The sequence below is a fragment of the Thrips palmi genome, unplaced genomic scaffold (assembly GCF_012932325.1).
Source record: "Thrips palmi isolate BJ-2018 unplaced genomic scaffold, TpBJ-2018v1 HiC_scaffold_10, whole genome shotgun sequence".
NCBI classification, from domain to species: domain Eukaryota; kingdom Metazoa; phylum Arthropoda; class Insecta; order Thysanoptera; family Thripidae; genus Thrips; species Thrips palmi.
Window position 1 is genome coordinate 8706185 of NW_023144621.1, and position 26276 is coordinate 8732460.

The 26276-nt window shown below is 61.4% G+C and overlaps 1 protein-coding gene across 1 annotated transcript; it reads right to left on the reverse strand.

The window, feature by feature from the left end:
• Positions 1–1051: 1051 nt before the first annotated feature.
• Positions 1052–26020, reverse strand: LOC117638906 (serine-rich adhesin for platelets-like). Its single transcript, XM_034374077.1, has 20 exons — positions 25927–26020; positions 25166–25443; positions 18198–18227; positions 15048–15150; positions 11716–11830; positions 11510–11639; positions 10560–10661; positions 9346–9539; positions 8964–9153; positions 8751–8880; positions 7754–8664; positions 7559–7658; positions 7011–7148; positions 6661–6789; positions 6493–6588; positions 5543–6050; positions 2088–4468; positions 1587–1731; positions 1318–1500; positions 1052–1063 (listed from the first exon to the last, which is right to left on the reverse strand). The coding sequence occupies exons 2-20, from the start codon at positions 25185–25187 to the stop codon at positions 1052–1054; spliced, it is 5619 nt and encodes a 1872-aa protein (XP_034229968.1). The 5' UTR covers positions 25188–25443; positions 25927–26020.
• Between the last annotated feature and the right edge of the window lie 256 nt (positions 26021–26276).

Sequence of the window (26276 nt, forward strand, 5' to 3'; positions counted from 1 at the left end):
GAAAGCGCTGTACGGGATCCTGCTGGAGGCGGCGCTGTGACGAGGCATGAGAGCGAAAAGCGAGTCCCGCCGCCGCCCCGCACATGCGGGCGAGGCTGGCGCTATTGGCCGCCAGAGGTTGCGCGAGGATGTTGCCTCCACGGAGCCGTCCGCGCCACGCGGCCCAGCAATCGAAGCGCATTTCCGCCGAGTACTCTGACCCGCAGGCAGCACGCGCCGCTCCGCCTGCGCCGCCAGCCTCGCTTCCTCGTCGCCGACCTGCCCCACGACACGGGTTCACGCGCCGTGCGGCGTACCGAGCAGCGTACCGAGCGGCGCGGAACGCCCGGCAGGTAGGCACCACGCCGACACGCACGTCGCAGGTGCGCTCCGCTGCCTACCCTCGCGGCGCTCCGAGGCTGCTCGCGGCGGCGGCCGGTCCGCCTCTCCGCCGGTCTGCCTCCCGGCCGGCAGCACAGACAAGCACGGCGGCGACGGCGACACGCCCGACCATTGATTGCAGCGCGGTGTCCGTGCCGGCAGTGCCGCTGTGCCTGTCCGCGCCTGGCGTGCGGTGCGGCCCGGTGCGCCCGTGCGGCCCGGTGCGGCCTGCACGGCGGGGAGCGCGGTGGCACGGCACGGGCGGCGCTAATCGTCGACGCCAAGGACGGCCACGAACGCGGGCCGGGCCACGCTGCCCACAGGTGCGCTGCCCACAGATGCGGTGCCGCGGCCCCGCGTTGCCGCCCGCGCGGGACAGTGCGGGAGTGCGGGCGACGCGGCGGCCGGTCGAGCGGGCTCCGTGGGGTGGGGGAAGCAAGAAGGCGTGATAAGTCCGCCGACTGGCGAAACGTAGCGACACGGGCCGGACGGCAGTTCGGACACGGTCAGCACCAGCACATCGACACCCAGCCCCGTCTTCAAGGGACACTCAGCTGCATCCGCGGCCGATCAGGCCTCCTGAAAGCCCGCTGAAGGCCGGCGCCAAGAAGGACCCCAGAGGGACGCCATGAGGGACGCCATGAGGGTCGCCCGGGAGCGGGGACGGGGGGAGGGGGAAGCGACACACTTTCTACATTAGAGCCTACGGTGTGGCGGCGGGGGGCTCATATAAAGGCAGCGGATTAAAGAGGGCGACGCGGCGGGACGCAGCGGGGCGCGGCGGGGCGGGGTGGGAAGGGGCGCGGCAGCGAATGAAAGTGAAGCAGGCGAGGGGCCGGGCGGAAGCGCGCCGGGGGGTTGTCCCTACACTGCACTCCAGCCGGAACGGTGCCGACTAGTGGATCGCGGACTGGTGGCTCTGGTGGCGCGCCCTGGTGTCGGACTGTCGGTACTCACGTTAATCTGATGGACGACCCGGTTGTAGGCCCAGTGCCAGCGCTCCTTGGCATTCATCTTGGGCCTCTGCGGCTGCGTCTGCGTCGGCTGCAGGGTGGGCTCCAGCTTCTTCGGCATCTCCACGTCGTGCTCCAGGGACGTCTTGCGTAGCAGCTCGGGGCTGCGCGCTGTCTCCGGCGGTACCTGCAAGCACCCACAATGGTTGACGTCTCCCAACGGGTGTGATTCCCGGATTCCCGCTTGCCGCTAAACAAAGTGTGGACACTCACCTCCTCCTCGAGGGACCCCATGACGCTGGGTGGCAGTGTAGGTGGCGGCGACGTCGTCGCCATGCTCGGCACGGTGACCGGCTTCGGCGGCGGCGACTCATCGTACTCCTCGTCCTCCTCCAGGATGGACTCGCCGCGGTCCAGGCTGCCCGTCGTGTGCGTGTGCTCGTAATGGTCGTCGTAACCGGAATAGTCCATGCCCTGGGACGAGAAGAACATCATCGCTAACTACTCTGCTCACTAAGGACTTGCAGCTTGTTCCCGCAGGCTAGACTCACCTCATCTCCGCAGCTCTCCACGGAGTCCTGCGAGCGCAGGTAGCGGTGCTGCTCGCCGGGCGGGACCCCAGCCATGAGCCCGCCCAGTCCCGAGGACGTGGACGGCAACGCGGTGGAGGCCAGCGACGTGGCCACCGACGTAGACGTGACGGCCGAGCCCGGCGTGACGCCCGCCGTCGTCATGGTGGGGCGCCGCGACGGCACGGCGGGGCCGATGAGCGACGGCGGCGTGGTGGCCATCTCAGCCTGGTAGGCGGCCTCGGTGGGCGCCGTGGACGACGGCGTGGGGAACGTGTGGCTGACCGAGGAGATGGCCGTCTCGAAAGACTCCCGCAGGTCGTCATCTTTCGACTCGAGCGAGTCGAGGCCGCGCGTCCGCGACCCTCGTTGCTGGAACTGGCGCTTGCGTGCTAGCGACGCGGGCGCGCCCTCCTGCAGGCCCTGCTGGCCCTGCTGAGTCTGTTCCGGCACGGAGTCCAGGGAAGGCACCCGCTCAGCTTGGCTGGTCACCGGGGACGACGGCGCTGTGCCCGAGGGTTCTATCCGTGAAGTGGGCTCGGGGGTTGGCTCGGGGATCACACCCTTGCCTTGGTCGGGAGCCGTTTTGAGGACAGACCCGAACACGGATCCGAAGATGGAGCCAGGGGCGGGCTTGGGGGCTGAGGCGAGGACGGATCCGAAGACCGATCCCAACATTTTGCCAGAACCAGCGGCAGAGCCGGCAGCTGCCCCGAGAACGGACCCAAAGAGGGATGCCGGGCCTGACCCAGTGGCAGACCCGAGGACGGAACCGAAGATGGAGCTAGGGGTGGGACCGGGAGGTGGCCCGGGAGGAGGCCCTGGTGTGGGCTCGGTGGCTCGAGGAGCTACCTCCAGTGATCCAAAAGCAGAGTCAGCATCTCGTGGCCCGAGGTCCAGAGACCCGAAGACGGAATCTGGATCACGGGATCCTAGTTTTAAAGAGTCATATGCGAATTCAGAGTCTTTGGTCTTTGGCTCAGTAGACGAGTAAAGATAATCAGGTTCTGTAGATTCTAACTTCGCAGACCCATACAAATCGGAATCACGAGCCTCTAGGTCACTTTTAGAATCATAGAAGAATTCATGTTCTTTAGACTCAATATCAGTGGATCCGTAAACATATTCGGAATCTTGAGACTCTAAATTCGTGGACCTATAGTCGTATTCAGATTCTCCTGACTTTATCTCTTTTGAACCGTAAACGTACTCGGAATCGTTAGACTCGAGTTCTTTCGACCCGTACGTATATTCCGACTTTTCAGAGTCCAGTGCCTTTGACCCATAGGCGTATTCGGATTCTCCAGACTTTAGCTCTTTTGACTCGTAGTCGTATTCAGACTGTCCGAACTCTGTTTCTTTTGACCCATAAAGGTGCTCATATTTTCCATAATCTAATTCTGTAGACCCATAAGCGTATTCGGATTTTCCAAACTCCTCATCCTTTGACCCGTAGACGTATTCGGACTCTCCGGACTTATGCTCTTCCGACCCGTAAGCGTATACGGATTCACCAGACTCTAGCTTTTTTGACTCGAAAACGTACTCAGACTGTCCAGACTCTGGCTCCTTTGACCCGTAGACGTAGTCGGATTTTCCAGACTCTAGCTCTTTTGACCCGTAGTCGTAATCTGATTTTCCAGACTCTAGTTCCTTTGACCCGTATACATATTCGGATTTTCCGGACTCTTGCTCCTTTGACCCGTAAATGTAGTCGGATTTCCCAGACTCTAGCTCTTTTGACCCGTAGACGTATCCGGACTCACCAGACCCTAGCTCTTTTGACCCGAAGACGTATTCGGATTGCCCAGACTCTAGCTCTTTCGACCCGTAGACGTAGTCAGACTTTCCAGACTCTAGCTCTTTTGACCCGTAGACGTTTTCGGATATTCCAGACTCTAGCTCCTTTGAGCCGTAGACGTATTCGGATTCTCCAGACTTAAGCTCCGTAGACCCGTAGATGTATTTAGATTCCACAGAATCATTTTCTGTCTTTTTCGCGTACTCGGATTCCCCAGACTTCAGCTCAGTAGACCCAAAGAGGTATTCGGATTTTCGAGGTTCTAGCGCCGTTGAACCGTAGCTGTATTTGGTTTCCCCGTACTTAAGCTCCGCGGACTCGTGGGTGTACTCGGATACACGAGACTTATCTGCTTCCAGAGACTGGAGGTTGGTTTGAGGTTCTTGAGTCTCTAGGTCCATTGACTCATATACAGATTCCCTAGCCCCTAGCTCCATGGACTCGTAGGTGAATTCGGGTTTTCGAGACTCTGCGTCCAGAGGCTCGTAGGAGGATTTGGGTTCTTGAGTCCCTAGCTTCAGGGACCCAAATATGGAATCGGGGTCACGATCCCCTAGCTTCAGGGACCGGAAGGTTGACTCGGGTTCTCGATCCCCTAGCTTCAGGGACCCGAAGTTGGTTTCGGGTTGTCGAGGCCCTAGCTCCAGGGACCCGAAGACGGATCCAAGGGTGGTGGACTCAGACTCGGGAGCACTCGTCCCCTGCTCAGGGGCCGGTTCCACGGTTGCCAGGCTGGCCTTGGACTCGGGGGCGGTCCCATCCGTGGTCTTCGTCGTGGAGGTGTCCTACCGAGAGACGGGAAAACACACACGACTCTCACGACCCGATCGGGACAGAGACGAACAGGACAGCACCAAGCGTGCTCGCGTGCAAGGGGCGACACGGTCTAAGGAGATGGCTGGGCCGTGCGGGGGCACTCGTATACAATATCTACTAGGAAGAGCCTCGTCCAAACTAGACTTAATTCGAGCCACGAATGGGGAAGGCTATGTCCACCTTGGTTACTGTTCTGGCGAAGCGAAAGGTGGGGTGCGCCAGGGGGCTTGAATTTCTCATAGAAATTGCCCCAATGTCATCCACCAGTGACCAAACCAAGCCTTAAAAACATTCATACACTAAACACTCAATACAAAATGTCACAAGATACATATACTGAGAACGAGGTACTAGTCAAAATGAAAGAAAGAATATTCAAAATAAAAAAAATAAAAATAATAGGTGAAAAAATTATGGCATTGGATTCTAGCAGACTAAATCAAGAAGATTCTATATGTGACAGATTTCTAAGGCAATGATAATTGGTCTCTCGTGGAAGAGTTAGAGGAATGGTGGTTATAGCAAAAACTGTAGCGAAACATGACACAACCTTTTAAAGTGCTGGTGTTACGCCAAAGCAGAGTTTGAATAATAATAAAACATTTTAACCTTTAGGTACTGTGTGAGGTAACCACCATGCCACTACCTTTCCATCTCGACAGTTACTTTCGACTATAATCAATTTACTAGCCACATTTACTCCATAAATAATTTCAATGATACTAAAACGGATGTGGAATGTTAATCTAGATATCGCAGGCATTTACAAAAGGAAAAACTTACGCTTCCTATAAAAGTTTCTAAAATAAATTTAACTATTATAGAATCACATCCTTTTCAAATTTCTGAATCACGACTGAACGTATTTCCCAAACGGCCGAATTAATCTCTTACTATTATTGCCTCTTAAAATCCAAATTTTAAAGAAACAACAAAACAAAACGAAAAATATCCTTCCCTCAAAAACTTGAGACTGTCCCAAAACGCCCAAAAAGCAAAATGACCAAGAAAAATCTGTCGGAGCCACGCTCCGTCACGCATACCTGCTCCGCATAGTACTCGTCCTCGTTGCAGCTGTAGTAGTACGAGTTGGCGCCGCCCCAGGCCGCGCCGACGCCTTCTGTCCCCTGGCCCGCTAGGCCCGTCTGGTCGGTGGGCAGCTGGTCCTGGCTCTGGTACGCGTAGTTGTAGTCCTCGTTATAGCCGTACTGGTCGTAGCCCTCGTAGTTGCCGTACTGGTCGTAGCCGTAATAGTCCTGGGACTCGGACTGAGTGCGGTCCATGGAGGACGACCGGTTGGCCAAAGCCGCGGCCTTGTCCGCGGCGTGCGCCGGAGTGGCCGGCACGGAGGACGACGACGTGGGCATCGTGGTCGTCGACGAGGTCGTGGTGACCAGGGCAGAGCTGGCGGTCGTGTCCGTGGTCGTGCCGTAGCCGTAGCCGTAATCGTAGTCATCGATGGTGGTGGCGCTCTGTGAGATCATGGGGCGGCGGCGAGCCCCGCTACCGTTCGTCTCTGTCGTCGCGGCCCCCGACACCGACGTCGTCGTGCTGCAGGCAGAGAAACAGTGTGAGTTGGCAACACGGTTCGGCCTCTCACCGCGCGTTCAGTCGTTATACCCGCAGAACAGTAGCGACTCCCAATCGAATTCGAGTGTAACTCTGCATGCCCGTTTTCAAGACAGGACCGCCCCCCTCCCCACCGGCATGCCGCGGCAGTCTCAGCCCGCTGGGTCGCGCCGTAACGCCATTCCCTCACAGAGAAGGACGCCGCGGGGAGGACCCGGGGACGGGGCCCCAAGTGGAGCCGGAGGCGCAGCTGGGCGACAAAGTGGGTCAGTGGAGGTAGGGCGCCACATTGAGTTAACGCACGCACAATTGATACTGGCGGCGATACTCCGCGCCGCGCGGCTCCCCCACGCACGGGGTAGGTTCACCCGCGACCCCTTCCCCGCGTCCTTGTGGCGTAGCTTGCGGAGCTAGCCCTGCTCACCTTGGCGCGCCGTAGTCCTCGTCGTAGCTCATGCCCTGTCGCGGCGAGTAGTACACCTCGTCCTCCGGCACGTCCATGGTACCGCTGGTGTACGACCTGCAAACGCACCACATGTTCGTCAAAAGCTTCTATCATGCAATGCACTGCGAAACCACTGATGATGCTCACGTGTCCGAGTACTCGCTGTAGCCCTGCTTCCAGGCCTGCTTGGCCTTGGAGCGGGGCGCGTCCACGGCGGGCTCGGCCGGCCGGGGCTCGGCCGCCGTGCCATACGAGTCGTACCCGTAGCCTCCAACGCTGCCGAACACCACGACAGTCAGACACAAAGACCGGAAAAACCCTGACTTTAACAGCAGCGAGCGCAGAAATTTAGATGCAGCCAACAATCGGGTGGAATGTACCGCAATTCAGGCTCCTGTCTAGTGCCAAAAAAGGGGTCGTGACCCACTGACTCACCCACCCCACCCCACCCTGCGCAGTGCGCACGCCACTGGCCACTGAAACGTTGCCCGACTCACCTGGAAGTCTCCGGGTACTTCGTCCCTCCAGAGTCCCACTGACGGTCCTCCTGCTCGCGACCGCTCCGTTTGTCTTGGTAAGGATACACGGAGCTTTCATCGTAGTAGGAAGACGCGGCGCCGTTTTGGTCGTAACCGCTGCAAGAGAAAGAGAGAGAGAAACGACGATGAGTTCCCGGGCGAGACTGGCGATACCCCGACGCCCTCGCGACTCTAGCCCGCTCTAGCCAGCCGGAGGAGAGACTCCACGCGGTGAAGGGGGAGGGCTGCGCCGGGCTACGCTCGAAAGCGCGGTGGGACTGGGTGGGACAATGGGGGCGCCCAGCCCAGCCCGGACCAACCCGCCCAACCCGGCCCGGGGCAGAGCGGGCAGAGCGCCGCCCGAGCGGGCAGGCGGACTCTTTTCGCACGCGTCCGCAGCGTCGGCAATGGCGGCAACTTTCAACACTCAGTGTGCCCTGAACCAAGTGGAGCAACTGGCGTACGCTGGTGTGAGTACCAACCCAGTTGCAGCCAGCGGTGCGGCGCTGCGCTCAGGCTGCTCGTACCTTTGGTCGATGGTGGCACTGGCGTCGTAGTAGGCGGGGTCGTTGTAGACGGAGTCGTCGTACAGCGTCGTCTGCCGCTCGAGGCTCGGACGCCGTCCAGCTGCGATAGAAAGACGCAAGTCAAACCAAAAATTAATTTTAAAAACCTGACAACTTTGCAATAAAAGCAGAGCACTGTTTCAAGCGAGTGCTTACTTTTGTCACGGACTTTCTTCTTTCCCGACTCATCGAAGGAGTCTTGCTTGAAGGTCTCGTTGTACGGCTCGGTCGTCGTCAATTCCCCCTTAAATTCTGTACCCTGTTGGTAGTCCTGCTTAAAGTCGGCTTGCGTATTGGCGTAGTTCTGGCTCCCGTAACCCTGCTGGTAAGGGTCGGTTTGGTAGTCAGCACTCGGGTACGCGCCGTCTCGGTAGGCACCGTCCTGGTACCCTGCACCCTGGTAGTTCCCGTCCTGATACGAGTTCGGATAAGTAGAATCCTGGTACCCTGCGGTTTGATAGGACGGGTCCTGATAGCTGGAGTTTTGGTAACCCTGTTCTTGGTAACTTGAGTTCTGGTAGGCGGCATTCTGGTAGTTGGAGGCTTGGTAGCTGGGGTCCTGGTAAGCAGGATCTCGATAAGCAGGGTCCTGATACGCAGGCTCCTGATACGCGGGCGCCGTATACGCGGGATCCTGGTAGCTTTGATCTTGGTAACTAGTGTCCTGGTAGCCTTGGTCGGAGTACGCATCCTTGAAGCCCTTCTTGGAGTAAGCGCTGCTCTGGTTGCTCTGGAAGCCTGTCTTGCCGTACGATGATACACTGGAGCTGTCCTGGTACGGCTTTGGCAACGCCTTGGAAGCCGGTTGGAAGGCGGGAGTCGCTGGTAGCTGCTTCTTGGGCGGGGCGGCGGTGCTGTTGGTGAAGTTCTTGGCCGTGTTTGTGCTGTAGGAGCCCGGAGCCTTGTAGTCAGCCTGTTTGAAGTCAGTCGTCTGGTTGTAGTCCGTCTGGTCGTAGTTCGACTGGTTGTAGCCCGACTGGTTGAAGTCTTGTGCGTACTGGCTGTCGTACTTCTGCTTTCCGTAAGGCTGCTCCGTCGCGCTGCCTGCGTACCAGTTGCTAGACCCGCTGAACAGAGACAAACAACAACATCAAAAACCACGTCGGAAAATTTGTCGCAAAAACATAAAAATTGAAAAAGAGAAAGTGCGGACCTGTCTTCTTCCCAATTCTTCCTCCGCCTCCTCGATGGCTTCTCCTTCCCCCGCGGCCTGCTATTGTAGTACAAATCTAACCCTTCTTCCGCCTGGGCGCCATCCTGGTACCCGAAGTCGTCCATCGGAACTGTGGGACAATTCAGCATTTATTTGAGGAGGGCATACCTCACACTGTGGTGACGGGAGTACGTCGTATCGCGTGCTACTCACCAGTCTGGTCGGCACCGAACTGCGCCCGGTTCTGCGCCAACAGGAACCTCCGCCGGCCCTCCTCGAAGCCCTGCTGGTACGCCGTGGTCCCGTCGTCCCGCTCGTAGCTGTTCTCCCTGCTCGACTCCAGCGACCGGTTCGGTGTGTCGTAGTAGCCGCTGCCGTAGGAGGGGTCGTTCTTGTCGTAACCCTGCACAAGCCGTCGGTTAGGTCAACATTACACGTTCTGCCTCTCTCTCGCTCAGGAAGCCCCGTAGGGGTGCGAGAAAAACAAACTGAAAGCAGTCCTTCATCCCTATTAGTGAGAGAGACACAGCGATAACAGCACTGCGTGTTCTACACCGACCACCCACGGAGTCCGGCCACCCCGTCCACTGCCTACCTGGTAGCCGTCCGAGTAGCCCTGCTGGTAGCCCGTCTGGTAGCGGCCGCCGTCGTCCCACGAGTTCTCTCTGCTGGAGCCGGGCGTCCGCATCTGACTGGCCATCCCCCGGAACTGAGAGGCGCTCGAGTTGGGGTGCTGGCCCACGGGGTAGTTGAGCTCCGAAGTGTAGTCGCTGTCCTCCGAATAGCCGGCTGGAGAGGGATGAGAGAGAAGCGTGCGGGAATGAGCCTCCAGTGTGATAGCGGCACGGCACGGCACGGCGCGTGGCTTGCATGGCTCGCATGGAGCCCCATTCCGCCATCCTCGGCCGCATGGGTTTTGGCCGCGTCCATGGGGCGCCATCACGCGAGGCGAGGCCCGGCGAGGCCCGGCGGGGCGCGGCCCGGCACGCGGGGAGCATTAGCACGTCGTCCAGAGCGTGCGGGAGGCTGACTCCGAACGGCGCTCTCGCCGCGCTGTCTCTGTCGCACTTCTGCCGGGACACGCCGTGAGTGCGAGAGAGACGGGGCAATGGAAGCGCCGTGCGGAGTCAGCCGGTCGGCCGCCGCAGCGTGCAGCTGGTGCCAATCACCGAGTCACGACCGCGGGGTGCATCACAGCGTGCATCAGGTGCAGCGGGCCGCGCGGGGGTTGGGGGGGGGGGGGCGTCAAAGCGGCGCAGTCAGCACCGCTGGCCATGAACCTCGAGGAGCTTGTGGATGCCGCCGGGGCCAAGGCGCCGAGCCGTTGAGTCGCCGGCTGGCTGCAGTCCATTGCAGAGGCGCAGTCATTTCGCCGCCGAGGCGCGCCAAGGCGATGGACCGCATGCCGAGCGCGGCGGCGGGGCGGCGGGGCAGCAGAGGCCTTGGTTGGTATGGCAAGCGCTTCATATGAGCGGCGCGATGTTGACGATCACTTTGCGGGGCGTGGTGGCGCGGAGGCCTGGTGGGCGAGGGGCTGCCAGACGGTGCGCGACGCCTAGAGGCCCGGCCCGGCCCGGCGAGGGAAGGGGAGGGCGTCGAGTGTCTTCACCCGGGCGTTGACCGCCCAGAGAAGGAACGACCCACCGCAAGATTCGTGCGCAGATTCCTCTTATAAAAGCAACACAAAAAGGGAGAGAAGAGAAACATCCCGGCGCTGGCCGGCGGCCCGGCCGGGCTTAGGGGCGGAAAATCACTGCCGGCAGAGGTGGGCTTCGGGCAGTGAGAGGGTTAGGGCGTGGGTACACTCACAGTGGCCGCTGTACTGCAGCCTCCGGCGGGCGTCCTGCTCCATCGAGGTGTTGAGTCTCTCCAACTTGCGCTGCAGCTCGGCGCCGTCCGTGCCCTCCGCGTCTGCAACAAGGAGAGGAGCGTTACGGTCGGCTGTGCGACTGCAAGTCCCAGAAGACCGCCGCAGTCCCGACGCAGTCCGCAGAGTGCTTCCGAAGAGTCGTTTCGTCTCTCTCGCACTCCTGGGGCGTCCCGTCGGCGTGCGAGAGAGACGGAGCACCGCCGCGGCGGGGCAGCTTCCGAGGGTTGCTCGGCGCCTAATTAATCAAGTTTGTTTTGGAGGACTCGGCCTCGGCCACTTCGCCGCGCAGCCACACCTGTTGTCCGGCCGGCCTCATTATCGGGATAAGATAAGCGAGCGGGGCGAGAGGCGCGAGGCGCGTGCAATCTGGCGGGTACACCGCCATCTCGCCTGGAGCGAGGCGCCGCGGCCGCCCCGCCGCCCCGCCCGAGCAGCCAGCCCCAGCACGTCCGCCAATCAGGATGCTCAAGAGTTGATCCTTTGAATGAGGCGTGGCGGGGCGGGGCGGGGCGGCGGTAAACACGAGAAGAGAAATTATATTTGCGGCGACCCGAGGGGCCGAGGGGCGGGCAATCTCGGCCTTCCTCACCTCCTCGAGGAGCCGCGGCTCAAGGCTAGGGGCTCCGCGCCCGAAAGGGGATCATTCTTCCGGCAGGCGGTATCAAAGCTCAAGAGTAGCCGAACCGAGGGGCTGCCGCCGCCACCGCCGCCGCTGTCGTGGATGATGAATCGGAGGGAACAAAGGCCGACAAAGGCGCATCCCGGCGAGGAGGTCGCCTCGCCGCCTCGCCCGGCACGGCGTGGCGGAGGCATGGCCGAGCATGGCCGAGGCATGGCCGAGCCCCGCAGCGGAGCGAAGCGCTTCGAGGAAGGCGGCTTTTAATCTTACCGAACGGTTGTTCGAAGTGGCAGTTGATGAGGATGGAGTGGCCCGTGGGCGCCTTGGTGCCGATTACGTCCCCGTCCTGCATCACCAGCTCCCCGTCCAGCGGCAGCCAATTCTCGTTGCTGCCATCGTCCTGCGGGATAGAATGAATGGGGTCAGGGGATGCTTTCCAGATTCGACAATGCCAGCTTAATTAAGGCCGTACTCACCATTTCGTACATGATGGTCTGCAGCGGGATGAAGCAGTAGCCCATGGCCCGGTCCCATAGCATGCCTTTGCCCCATACTTCGATGAGCAATCCCTGGTTTAGGTCACTGGTCTCGCTGTACAAAAATAAAAGGCCTCCGTTAGCGACACGCGTCCCACGGGCATGCCGCAGACGCAAGCCTTTGCCGGCTTGCCGCCTGTGTGCCTGATCGCACAGCCAGGCGGCAAAACACCCTCACTCTCTTTGAGAAAATACTTTTCAAAGAACGCTATTAGCTGTCTCGCCTGCTCACTCGGAGGAAAGAGCGAGAAAAAGCTACAGCGAGAGCAGCAGAGGTGCGAACAGGAGGAGGCGCCTCTGAGAGCCTTCATTAGGGGGGACAGTGCAGCCCCGAGAGAAGCTCCTTGCTCTCCTCTCGTGGTACAGCGAGAGAGAGAGAGAGAGAGAGAGAGAGAGAGAGAGAGAGAGAGAGAGAGAGAGAGAGAGAGAGAGAGAGAGAAGAGAGAGAGAGGGAGATAGTAGTTGCTGCCTCCTTTATCGATAACGGACGTCCTCCTGACATGTCGAGTTTGCCTGCCCCCTCCCCCCTCGCCCGGCCCGCCACACTCCATCGCCTGTTACATTCCGCACTCGTGCGAGCCGCATATCTCTCAATGTCACTCTCACCGAGGTAATAGCGCGTTCGTTCTTTTTTTAAACCACCCTTTTTTTCGCAGTCCATTTTTCTGCCATTGCGTGTCTAACGGCGTGACGAATCGGCTTCGATCCGACGCTCACCGGCACGGACACAAAAGCGGCTGAACGAAAACAAGCCAGAGCAGACTGAGTGAGTGAGTGACTTTGCTCCGGAAAGGACAATCCTCTTTCTTCGCGTCGTCCTTCACGGCCCTCGTCAAAGAAATCACAAAGAGGAATATGAGTAAAGGGTAAAAAAGGAGGGAAATTCTCCACTTTGCGCCGCCTCACTTGACCCACAAAGCCAGGGCACGGCCAGGGCACGGCCAGGGCATGCCCCCGCGCCGCGGCGCCACGGCGGCCCGGCAGCCTGCGCGGCAGCCTGCCTGGCAGCACGCTGCAGAGCTTCACTTGCTCGCTCTCGCTCGCTCTCGCTTGCTCTACGGTCGCTGCGGCCGAGGAGGCGCAGGGCGGCACGGCGCAGTGGCTGTGTGGCGGAATCGCCCGGAATGAGGTGAGAAAGAGAAACGCCGGGGACACCGCGCCGCGCCGCGCCCCCCTCACGGCTCACGCCCTTAGCGGCCGTAAGTAGGTAGGGCAGCGCCAACAAACAAAACAACAACTCGCAGCTTGTTTGCCTCGGTCCGTAATAATTAATGCGACCGGCGCGCGCTGCTCGCTGGCCGTTCATCCCGGCCGGCCTTTGTGTGGCGTGGCCGCGTGGCCGCGTGGCCGTGGCGAGGCGGCTGACGGGGAGCGGCACCAGCGGCACGCGGCGAGGCCCTGATCGAGCACCGCGATCGCCGCGCCTGGCCTTTCACGACACGCCGGAAGGGCGCGCAGCGGCACGGCACTGCGGCGACGCGGCGCGGAGAAGCGGCACGGCGACGACGCGGCAGAGCGGCGAGGCAAAAGAAAGACAAGACTGTCATCATCATTGGAGCCGGCTAACAACACGGCAGACGGCATCGTCTGCCCGCGTCTGCCCGCGTCCCCAGTCCAGGCCAAGAGGGGCGTCGAGGGGGCCCTCCCTCGGCCCGGCCACGCCGCTCCACAAGCAGCAGCAGCGGCGAGGTGTAAGGCGTAAAAGAAAACTGTACAAATGGCGTCCTTCCCTTCTTTTCGAGAGGGGTCGGAGAAAAAGGAGGGGGTGGGAGGAATTTCTGCGGCCAAGCGAGGCTTCTTCTGAGAAAAATGTATATACGTCACCTTCAGAAAGCCACACCGCGATGTGAAGCCTGCCGCGGCTCTCTCGCCGGCCGGGCTCCGGCCTGGCTCGCGACAGAGTACTTCGGTCGGGCGAAGAATAAAACAAACAGGCGGCAGGGCCGGGTGGGCCGCGCAGGCCGCGCAGGCCGCGCAGGGCAGATGTGCCGTCCTCGCCTCTCTCTTTATTGCTTCTCTGTGGCCAAGTATACACGTTATTGACAAAATTCGCGTCCAAGGTTTCGCCCCGCCTCGCGCGTCCTTGCGCGGAAATCGCGCAGAGCCCGCTGTTTTTAAGCGGTCTTGCTACCGCTTCTAGCTCTGTTTTTTTTCTCTCTCTCCGACCTGTTGTCCGGCCGGGACAATGCGGCACCTGTTTCTTTTTCAATCCGCGGCCACGCACGCAGCACGCGGCATCACGCTGCAAAAACAAGTTAGCCTAACCGTATTGATCCGCCAACTATCATCGCCGGCCATGCCCCGAGCCCCGGCGGGCCCGAGCGCCGCGTCGCCGCGACACATCCTCTGGCCACCGCTTGGCCGCTGCCGCAGCGCGCGCGTTGCCAAAATCACGACCTCCCGGAAGGCGAGGGTGAGCTACGAGCGAGGCGGCGGCCGCAGCAGCGCAGCAGCGGTCCAGGGCCAGCGTCGCCCTGGCGTCGCCTCGCCCGGATAGAGCAGCGCCAGCATAGCATAGCGCGTTCCTCGCCGTCCGCCGAGCACGCGCGCGCGGCGGGACTGCCTACCCTGCCGTCGGCGGGCGCTCGCCGCCTCGCCGGCTAAAACCTCCCCCTAGAGGCCGTCGCAAACCTCGACCACGACGCTGCGGTGAGTACGACCGGCAAGTTTAGAGCCCCCGCGAGCGTCTGGGGTCGGGGCAGTGGATGCGCTGCGTTCCCCAGCGGCCTCAGCGCGATGAACGATTCAAGCGATCGAGCGATCCCCGCGCGCTCTGCCGTGTTGTTGAGGCGGAAAGTTGGTACCGCTGCGCTACCGCCACACACGGTCGCCTTTCATCAATCGCGGCGATGTAGCACTTTAATTAACGAGACCGTCGAGAGGGATCACTCTAAGTCGGGAGGCCAGTAATATTCCAACCCTTTACTGGCAGTGTCTACGTTTTACCGCCAAATAGAAGTGCAGTACAGAAATTACCGCCCTAAGAGAACCAGCTTTGAAGATTTTTGGAGCCTTTATCGGCACTGATTTTACCCTTTTGCAACACCATGTGTACCGCCAACAGACTCGTCAGAAGGTGGTTTGCGCTACCGGTTGATTCCGAATAGTCGCTCTGTCTTTCCCGAACTCCAAAGGGCACCCCTTTGGGATTAGAGAGAGACAGCGCAACGAAGTAGTGTGCTCGGAATCCGACTAGTACTGTGCCGAGGAGCTGGGATGCCAGCGGCCAAAGGAAGAGAGAGACAGACGGACAGAGACAGAGGTATACTCACAAAAGAAAGTCTTGCTCCCAGCAGGGGTTGGATCCCTTCACCACCACCGTCGTTGTCTTGACATTCTGCAGCTTGAGCGTCACGTACGAGTTGTTCTGCGCCGCTGCAAAACGCAAAAGAAGAGGCGACACCGTTAGACAGACACACACACAGCCAACAAGCAGAGCCTCGAGCAGAGCCCACCCCACACTGTTGAAAGTACATCGCGTCCTCAGTAATCCACCTCATTTCAACAACGCAATCATTTCGGCCTTCAAAAACAAAGGAAATAACAACTGAAAGTCAGGACGAAATGGAACTCTAAGAGTCATTAATTGTCATGAAGCGAGCCGTCTCCTCGACAGTCTGTTTTCCTCTTATTGAATCTATAGGACGTGATGGCGTCAACTGGGTGGCTGTTAGGCCCCGGCAGGGGGTGGGGGCTGTTACAAGGGGACCACACCGCAAGGCTGCGTGCTGCGTAGCGCTGTGTAGCGCTGCGTAGTGACGGCACACGCTCACCTGGGCCGACTCGGCCCGACGTCCCGAAGGCCCGACGTCTCGGCGTGAGCGCCTGCCGAGGGCCCGTCCGCCAATTATTCTACCTCAAGGACGACAGCCCGGGCCTGCCCAGGGCCCGGACGGCGCGCGAACTTAAACAGGAAAAGGCGTGCGCGTCCCGACACGGCCTGGCGGCTCCACGGTTTACAGCGCGCCCCGACGACCAATCGGAATGACGGAATGCCATCGCCCGGCGGTACAGAATAACCATTTCTTCGAAATGTCGGTGATTTATTTGAATGTTCGAGCGGCGCGCGTTTCGGGGGCCTTCTCCGCGGGGTGTCATCCCCCCCCCCCTCCCCATGCGCCGCCCCTCACTGTCCTCGCCGTTCCCTGCTCGGCGCCCCCTGCGTAGGTTTGGCGGCAAAAATAGATGACTGCCGCCGAAACTGGCGCCCCGTCCGCCGTTTGCGCCCACACGCCACCCCTCCGGCATCCCTCGCCCCCTTTCTGCTGGCGCCGCCCCCGCGGCCCTCATCCCCGAGGAAGTGGTTTGCGCCGCCGAAACAAAGCGCCCGTTTGTGCGACTCGGCGACGTTCGGATTGGCGGGTCGCGGGTTCAAACACCCGGAGCAGGGCGGTTTGATGGCAGCAACGCGATGGCGGGGACCAAGGGCCGAGGCGCGGGCTGCGGAATCATTCCCTCCCTTTACGGCCGTCACGGCGACACCGGCGACACGGCGACGCGCGGCTCGGGGGCGGCCGGGGGCGGGGCACTCGCTGTGTATTATTTACCCGCCCCGGCAGGCCGCAGCCCCCCGCACAGCGCCTCGTCGCTCTGTCTCCCTCGCACACCAACGGATCGGGTCACAAGTGCGAGAGAGACAAAGTGCCATTTTTCAGCATCAGCCGCTGCGGGCCCAGCCAGGCCCAGCCAGGCCCAGCCCCCCAGGAACGTGCCGCGGGGTGCGATTGCATTGCAGGCGGGGCCCGGCCAGGCCCGGCCAGGCTAAGCTCGGCCCGTCTCCCCGCCGCCGCGCCAAACTGCTGGCACGCCAACTTGTGCTCGCTGCAAGTCGGGAAAGGTGAAGTCGGCGAAGTGGATCGGTGCATCAGACCGGCGAGAAGCTGCTGCGTGGCGCAGCGGGGCGCGGCGGGGCGCGGCGGGGCGGGGAAACGTGAGTCTCGTGCAGCTGCCTCGGTTCCGCGCTCCGCGCCGTCCGACCCGCAAAGACCTAAAAACCGCTCGCGGCACTTCAGAACTTCCATCGACATCATACCCTAAGGGGCCTAAAGGGCATGGGCCGCGCGGGCTGCGTCCGCCGCTCTTCCAGCGACTCGGGGCCCGGCCCGGCCCGGTCCGGGGTCGTCGTCTTCATCCTCTGTCCAACTCTAACCTCCAGCGCGTGTCTGCCGCGTGAGGACGCGCCGACCCCTTTCAGCGCCGACCCTAAGCTCTTTTTCAGCCCGCCGACCCTAAGCCCCCCCCCCCCCCACCCCACCCTCCGACCCCAATCCGCGGCCGCTCCGTTGTGCCGGCCGCAGAGTCGCAGAGCGCCTCAAAGCGCCGAGCGAGCGCAGCGCGCAGCGTATCAGCAAAACGTGTATCTTAATTTATTCTGACGACAATACGACAAGAGGCAGCCAGCGCGCGCCACCGCGGCGTGCACCACTGCAGGCTGATTCCGAGTGGGTTCCGTCTCTCTCGCACTCACGAGATGTTCCGTAGGGGTGCGAGAAGAACACTCTGGCGCACCACCCCACTGATTACCAACTCGACCCCTCATTTGCGATGAGTCCGCCTCTTTGGCGCGAAGGCTCCCCGGCGAAGGCCCCAAATAATGGCTACACTGCAAAAGAGTTTCTGGAGCGAGGCTGCTGTCTCTCGGGCTGCAAAGGCTATAACTCTTCACACTCGCCACGGCGCGGCGCGGCACGGCAGCGCCGGGCAAAGCACAGCAGAGACGACGGAATCCCCGCACTGGCTCGCTAGCTCGCCGTCCAGCTCGCCGCAGCAGGCAGTCAGGGTGGCCCCCTCGTAATAACTTAATTTGCAGCCACCGCTGTTTTCTTGTCGCGGAAATAAAAAGCGATATACAACGGACAATTATTCTCAGCAGCAGTTAGGCGGAGGGACTGGCCGGAGGGGAGGGCCGTCCGCAAACGGGAGAGTCGCCCCGCCGAGAGTCCGCCGAGTCCACTCCGACCGGCTCAAGCACCCGTCGTGAAAAATACCTGGCGGCACACAGGGCGCCGCTAAACCTCGGGGAGAAATATGAGAGGGCGCAGGGAGGATTAATTTGAGGTTACGGTCGGAAACGCAGTTCCCTGAAATGAGTCCCGTGGAGTGCGGCGACGAGCCGACGAGCGCCTGGTCGCAGTAGACAACCCGTTCTCCAACCCGCTCCAAGCGCAGCACACGGAAAATGTGTCGCGGGGTTTAATTTTCAAGCGGTTCAATTGAAGGAGTTTTACGGAATCGACCGAATTGATTATGGATCGGGCGAAAATGCCCCGCGCCCTCGGCGAGGCCACCGCGGCCAAACCGACCGGTCAACGTCCTCGCACTCCCCAATCAATTTTTCACCGCGGCTTTCGAAACAACGCGCCGGTGATTTCCGAGGCGGGACAACTTCGTCGGGTGATTGGCGTCGGCGAAGAAGTACTTACACTGCGTCCCAACGAACTCCGCCTTCCGAACTGCAAACAGAAACAAAAGGAGGAATTAGATACCCGCTCAATGCAGGCGCACGACTCGGCAGTGGGTCAGCGGACCGCTACCGCTACCGCTACCCCCGGCCCGCCCCGGCCGCGGACTAGTGCCGTTTCCCAACCGGGTGCACCCCAACCAGGGATCCGCTCAAAAAATTTCGTGGCGTCGCATTCGAGGGGATTCAGGACACCAGCGGTCGCGGTGTTGGCTTTGGCGAATGGTTCAAAACGATTCCCAACAGTGCCCTTTTCTTCGTGTTTTCCCACTTTGCAGCAAATCGTGGGGCGGGTTTTCGCCTCTCAGAGAGACAGGCTTTGGCCCCGTTGGCCTTTTTCGCCAGCCAACGACCCCTCGTCTCTATCGCTCAAAATTATGCGAAAAATGCCGAATTGCCGATCACTTTGGACTACGGCCCCACGGGATAACGGTACCCTAAAATGGCAAAAGGGAAAGGGCAAAGACCAAAAGGCCCGTTGAAGGAGGACAAAATCCGCGTGGATCAGACCGATGGCGCTTTGTCGCCCAAAACACGATTCCATGACCGTTTTGGATCAACCCTTGTGGCAATACGCAGCCGACACTAAAATAACCTCGTAAAATTGGCAGCAAGGAAGGTCCGAAGACCAAATGCCCGTTGAGGGAGGACGAAATACCGCCTCAGATCAAACGCAGTGGCTGCTTAAAGTCGGCCCAAAACACGATTTTTAGAAGACATTTGTGGCCGTTTTGATCAACTTTGCGGCAATACTGCTCCCAAACTAAGGTGGATTATCGCACTTTGTATCAAAGGCATGCTAAAGGAGGGGTCGCGTGGGGTCGCGAAATTTTTCCTGGGGGTCGCGGAAATTTTTTGTTACAAATTTGGGGTCGCGAACCGAAAAAGGTTGGGAACCGCTGGACTAGTGCCTTTCCCCACCCTGCACCGCAACCATGAATACCACCTCATCTTATATAAATAACCGTTGGTTCATTTCGCATTCTAGTGATTCAAGGACACCAGCAGCGGTCAGCAAAGTGTTGCTTGGACGACATGGTTACGAATAAATAGGGCTGATTCCGAACAGTGCTTTGCTTGCGTCGCTCTTTCTCTTCCGCACTCGTGGGTCGTTGCGCGACTGTGCGAGAGAGACAGCGAGGCCCCGTTCGGCCTACGCCAGCCAACGACCCCTCGCTCTATCGCTGGCATTATCCGCGATTATGCCGATTAGCCGATGCTTCGGACGCGGCCCGGCACGGACACGGTACGGAAATGGAAAAGAGCAGGGGAGCAGGGGGGGCTTGGAGGAGGCCACTCCTGCGTGTCTCGGCCGATGCCGCGCTGCCCCCCCCCCCTCACTCCAGGCCGTAGGGTCATGACCCGCAGGGCCTACGCAGCCGACACGTTAAAAATAACCTGGAGAATTCCGGCAGCAGCAGGGAGGTTCGGTGGCGGAAACGGCTGCAGGCTTCATTCCGGGCAGTCGCTCTGTCTCCCTCGCGTCGCTGGTGAGCGGTGAGAGCGAGAGAGACAGAGCGACGATGGCAGAGTTAGCCTGCAGGGACCAGGCGGCCTTGCCGGCGGCTCGTGCTCCAACGGCACCCGGCCAGGCTACTGGCTTGCTGGCACTCGGTCAGCAAGAAATTCGGTGTAATCAGGTGAGCCAGACGCTGTCCTTGGGCGGGCCGTGCACGGAGCGTCGCCGCCACCCGGTCCAAGCCCACCCGAGCCCTTAGACCTTGAGCACCCGAGCCCTATTCTGGGCACCCTAGTCCATTCATGGGCACCCTAGGCCTCGGCCTTTTCTGGGTACCCTAGGCCATTCCTGGACACCCTAGTCCTTTTCTGAGCACCCTTGGCCTTTTCTGCGCACCCTAGGACTTTTCTGGGCACCTTGCGCCGGTTCAAGCCTCTGTTAACAACTTCCATGAGGCACCGTGAGGAACCGCCATGGGAGCGCGTGAAGGGCGCGCGTGGTTCAGCGACGTGGTGGGAAGGGCGGCCGTTCCCCGTCCATGCCCCGGCACGGCACGGCACGGCGACTCGATATCTCGATACACGAATACAATGCACGGCGACACCAGCGAAAGCAAGCAAAGCAAGCAAAGCAAGCACGGCGACGCAGGCCGACGAGGCCGGGATTAAGGTGAGGCGCCGCCCCCGCATCACAACGCGCCCCGCCGCGCCCCGCCGCGCCCCGCCGCCCCCCAGCCCCGCACGCACACACACGGCCGCGCTTTACCAGTCACGTCCGTTTCCGTGGTCCTCTCGGTCCTCTCGGCCCCCGCCGGATTTATGAGGGAAGCACGAAGAATGGGGCATCGGTCTTTGTCGTGAACGGATCACACGCAAAGTAGTGTCGGATGGAGGTCTGTCCTTCTAAAGGCCTCGGGGCCCTGCAGGGCCCTGGCCGAGCCGTGCTCCCCACGGCCAGCGGGCTGCTGCCGAACGGGGCTCTGTCTCTCTCGCACTCAGGCCGTCTCGTAGGATCCCGTAGGGTCCCGTAGGGGTGCGAGAGAGACAGAGCGACGCAGCGCACTGCTCCAAATCAGCCAGCAGGGCCTCGGCCAGGGCGGGCATTAACGGCAATAAATAAGCCTCCTCCCCCCCCCCCACCTCGCCCGGCGCGCCGACTCCACCGGCAAAACAAATAGACAATCGTTGGCTGCCACCTCTGGGGCAAACAGCGGGCCGTGCCGCCGTACCGCACTCACACACGCACACCAGCGCGCACCTAGCACGCGCGCGAAAGCTACACAAGAAATGTTTTTCAAGCGGATCGCATACAAGCGGAGGCGGCGTGAAAGGGAGACGCAAAAAAGAAAGGGGGTGCGAACCGTGCGAATGTAAATCCTGGCGGAAGGCGTGCGAGGGAGAGGGCAGTGCCCCGGCGAGGCCCGGCCGACAGACAAGACCAAGACCGTCACGTGTCGTGTCACGTACGCCGAGCCACGCCGAGCCACGCCGAGAGGCTCAACATCCCCGACACTTTCCCCCCTGCGGCGCGCTGCCGCGCTACGCGTGCGGCCCAGGCGGCCCACGGCAGCGCGCCGCCGCCCCGCGGGGGGGCGGTGGAAAATGACGGGGCAATTAGCTTGAAAAAAGGAACGGACCGGAAAAGGATAACAATTATCGCGGCGGTCATGAAAGGGGTTAACCATCGGTATCGAGCGCCTGCTGTTATTGACTCTCACTCTTTCGCCTTTCCACAGTGCCATTCTCTGTCTCTGTTTCTCTCTCTCTCCCTCACTCTCGGCCGCAACACGAGCGGAGCATTAATTTGAGAAAGCAAGGCTGCCACTTGTCTCGGCCTCGGCCTTGCGCCTCGGCCTTGCGCCTGGACAGTCCCCAAAGACACGGCGGCAGCGGGCGTGACGCAGGCCAGGGCGGGCGGATGGACGGCCGGTCAGACAGACAGACAGACCTGCCGTCTGCACAGCACGTGCTGCACCGAGCTGCACTCTGCTGGCGCGACGCCGCCGGCAACACAGTGCGGCAACACACAGAACGCAATGAGAAACTTCATTTAAGACGTGCAACCTTTTATGGACGAGATGGATCTAAAGGGCAGGTTAAAATTAGATTCTGAGCAAACAAAAATTTTGAAGTTGTTTTTTTTTTAGAAAGCCTTCACAAAAGTAACATTTTTTGGTCGAAACATCCAAAGCATAAATTGCAGAACCAAAGCCAGTCACGGTGGTTGCACTTGTTAAATAAGCCAACTCAAAGCAGAGGCATCGGGTAGCCTGGTTAATATCGCCCACGGCTTGTTCGCAGTTTCCACAGCACGGCAAACTGTTTATAAAAGTTCAGGGGGAAAAAGTGGCGTGGGTAATGTTCGCGAATCGCCACGCCCCGCTGCGCCACACCGGCGGCTAAAAGAAGGCCGGGACCGAGGTGGTGGAGAAAATGCTCAATCACCGGCAGGCCGGAAAAAAATGGGGGTAAGTAGGTAAGCGGGGTGGGCGAAGGCATTACGTGCTTTGCTCCCTTGCGCTCCGCGAGCCGAGCTCGGAGCCAAGCTCGGAGCCGAGCGCAGCGCAACGCCCGGACAAGCGGCGCCCTGCCCTGCCGCCCTGCCGCCCCGCGACCGCAGCCTCGGCCACCCCCACGGCCACCACGCCCACCAGCGCGGCATCCACCTCATGAGCCGGCCATAACGCGAACCTCCGGACGCAGGGCCTAAAGGCAGTGGGACTTAAAGAAGGCAGCGGGATTTACGTAAAGACGGTGTGAGCGTGGGATCCAGCCCAAGGAGGTGGACACGGTAAAAACGGTTTCTGGTTTCCCAAGGAGCTCCCTGGAAATCGCCTTTGTCTTAACCATAGGCGTCCTGGGAAAACCAGGAAACGTTTTTACCATGGGGCTACAGGACAGTGGGGCCAAAAAGGAAGACGGAAAAGGCAAAGGGACCAAACAGGCAAGGAGCCGGCAGGTTCGAGGCGGCGAGGGCGCCACCTCCAAGGCACGGCGATCAACAAGGCAGCAGGGCACACTGTAGCTGTAGGCCCTACAAGGCCACGCCTGGCCAAGGTCCGTGCCGCGCTGCTGCCGTCGGTGCGCCCTTCGCCGAGGCAGCCAAGGCCCCGCTGTCATCCCTGTGCGGCATGGCCGGGCATGGCGGCGCAGAAGGCGGAGACACTGCAGTCCCCCCACCACCTCCACCCCCGCACGCACGTCCTTAGTCTGCGCACCGTCGCAACGCGTTAACCGACCGGCCAAAATATTGTGGCCAATTTGCATGGCATTTGCATGGCGGCCCCGAGAAGCTCCCGTAAGCCTGTGGCCGCCTGTGGCTGCCTGGCCCAACACCGGCGCGGCATGCAAGGGTCAGGGCACACAATACCCAATACCCTGCGGCAGGTGAGACTTGGTGAGACCCTGGGCGGGACAACGGGGTGTGTACAAGCCCCCGCCGAGGCCGCCCCGAGCCGCCCCGCAGACCCCACAGGCCGCCCCACGGGCCGACGGGCCGGCCCCCTGGATGGGGCGCCGCGCGCCGCCAGGGACTTGTTAGGAGGTCACAAGCACACTCCGCCGCAGAGAGAGAGACCAAAAAGAGAAGAACGAGAACAGAAAAAGCAGACCGCCGCTGCCGCTGCTTTGGTGTCGCAAGCCGTCCGCCCGAGTGACGGCGCATAGGCCGCGCCGCAGTGCATCCGTGCTCGGCGGGCAGGCCCGCCCTCGACTCGGCGGGCGCTCCGGAGCCGAAGCGGCCGAGGCGAGCCGCCTCGGCCTCCGCCTCCGATTTGATCCGTGAAACCCGCCATTGACCTTTCTGCCGCCGTTATGGCCGTATTTAACGACCCACCCCCGAAAGTTGCGGCTGCCAACCCTCCGCGACGGGAAACAAAAAAGTTTCCTCCTCCGCATGATCGTGGCGGGGCGGGGCGAGGCGACACGGCGAGCAGAGCGCCCCGAGCACCCATCGGGCCGTCACCGCGTCGCCGTGCTCGCTCCACCCGAAAGGTGAAGCGAGACAGAGACAGCATGCCGCCATGCCCGGCCATGCCTTCTGGCCGTCCGGTGAGGGACTCGCCGTGCGCGGTGCGAAGCGCAAAGCGGAAAGTACGCACCGCGCACGCAGAGCGGGCCAGCAGACCGCACCGCACGACCGTCACTGACCACGCCCTCCAAAAAAAGAGGAGGAAAGGGAGCAGAAGTTGGCTCCGGATCGGGGCGGCTGGAGCAACGACTGGAGCGGCTGTGGGGAGAGCGGCTCGAATGAGATAAGGCCGCAGTGCTTGGCAGTGTGCTTGGCAGAGCCGCGGAGAGGGGGTCCTTAATTGTTTTGGAAAGGCTGCCGCGTGCGCGACTTGATTTCGACGGACGGAATCGGTTCCGAGGTTAATCTGTGTGGGCGAGGCGGGCGAGGCGGATGGCCAGGCCCTTCCCCCTTCCCCTCGCCGGGCATCAGCAGCAGAACCAGTGCCGACCGTCGAGAAATATTAGGCGCGCGGCACCGCCTTGTTGTGCAAGCTGCCAGCATTACGCTATCAGGCGGGGTGGGCCGGCGGTGGGCCGCTTGCACGCAGGGCGTAGCGGGCCGTGCCGGGGCCGCACCGGGGGATGCAAGTGGCACAAGGGGGAGAGGGGGTGGAGGGAGGGAAGGGGACGCTTGAGGCCTTGACCACAAGGTGCCCACACAGGCCAGTCAAAATTTAAATTGACTTTGCGTTTCTCGCGCGCCCACTTGGGACGTAGGTGGCAAGGCGCGCTGCTCGCGCTGCTCGGCCATGGCTCGGCGCCGCCGCTGTGCAGATCACGAAACACGAAGGCGTCGTGCCTTGCAGGCCTTGCACGTGGTGTGCCGGCCACGTTCTCGCCGTCCTCGAACCGGTTCTGAATTTGCAACGACAAGCGGGTCGGCTGCAGGCTGTGCAGGCAGCACGCCGATGGGAATGGGCACCGCAACGGACACCCGAGGATTCTGGTTAGTTTGTTTCTAAATGGCGTCGCTAGTCCGTTAATTGAGGAGCCAGACCGAGCCAGGCCTTGCCAGGGTGCTTCCCCCTTCATCGTACGGTTGCCCTTTATGCAGCGCCTGGCGGCCCTGGTGGCCCTGGCGGAGCGGGTCTGAGCGGGCTGGACGACGAGCGCGCTGAGTTGGCGCTTAGCCCAAAAACAGTCCGGAGCCACCGAGCGCGAGCGCCCTGAACAAGGCCCACCGGGACGACGACGTCAAATCGAGGCGGCCCGGGGCGCAGCGCGACTAGACGTAGCGTCGGCGTGGCCCGTTATCAATAACCCCCTTCCCCCGCCACGTCCCTCCACGTCCCTCCCCGGGCCGGGCTGGCCGCGCTGGCCCGCCCCTGGGCCCCGCTGGGGGTGCGCAGCGTAGCCCCGCGCGGCCCCGCGTAGCGCAGCGACCTAACCTCAAAACGGCGCGCGCGCCAAAGCGGGTCTTTGTGTTTGCGCCGAGACGCACCGCCCGACTGCGTGACTCACCTGTGACGCTGAGCAGCGACATGGTGGCTCAGCAACGTCTCAGGCCGCGAGACGAGTCCTTCCGCTTTCTCTTTCTCCGACGCTGCTCGTAGGCGTGGAACATTGGTGGCAATGTTTCGGTCATGGCAAAGCCCACGGCAAAGCCCATGGCATCGCCTCCGACATTCCCCGGGGGACGATGGAGTCGCAGTCGAGTGACCTCATTCGTGCGAAATGCAAGTGGCGCCCTGGTACCCTGGTGCCCTGGTACCCTTGGCCTTTGAGGCAGGGCAGGGGTGCTGAGGGAATACAGGAAAACAACACCAAAATGAAAGGAAGGGCCATGAGGGTGCTGCTGGAGGACACACGGGTACTTTCTACGAGAAACCAAGAGTGGACTCTGAGCGGTGGCGGTTTAGCTAAAATAGCAAATTTGGGAAAACAAGCACAGCCTGACGGGGGCCCGTGGAACGCTCCCAGTGGCGCGCGGTCAAATCAAATCACGATGCAGTCCGCGTTCCTCGCTGAGCACGGCACACTTGTGCGGGGCCCGAAGGGGCTACCGGTGCGCCGAAAGGTTGCCGTAGCACCCCGTCGGCCGCGTGGTCTACATCCCGCGGGACGCTGCGCGCTCCCGGGTCCGAAAGTCGGTCACTCGCCAGCGGAGCCAACACACCAACAACACGCGCGAAACGCGGAGCGCGGCGTGATCCACCACCGCACAGGGCCACCCTTGGAGCCGTAAGCCGCCGCGGGCCACTAGAAGGGTTCAAACTAGGTACCGGTGGTCTTGCCAGATCGGGCACGGCACTACACGGCACGGCTCAGCGCGAGCCCCCCCAGCCCAGAGCACCCTCCTCGCTCGCGAGTCGGTCCACCACTGCCAGGCCAGCAGGCCAGGCCTGGCCGCCAGGCTACGGCCGCTACGGCAGGCTCAAGGGCTGCCAACAGCGCTAGCGCCGCTCGCCTGCGCCAGCAGCGCCAGCCCTGCCTGCCTCTGTGGGGCTGTGGGGGTTGGATGGTTGGATGGGGCTGCGCCCTGCCGCCCTGGCTGTGCCGCCATCTTGGATACAAATCGACTAGCGGTGCTGGCGCTGCTGGCGGTGCAGGGGGTGGCGGCTGGTGGCGGCCG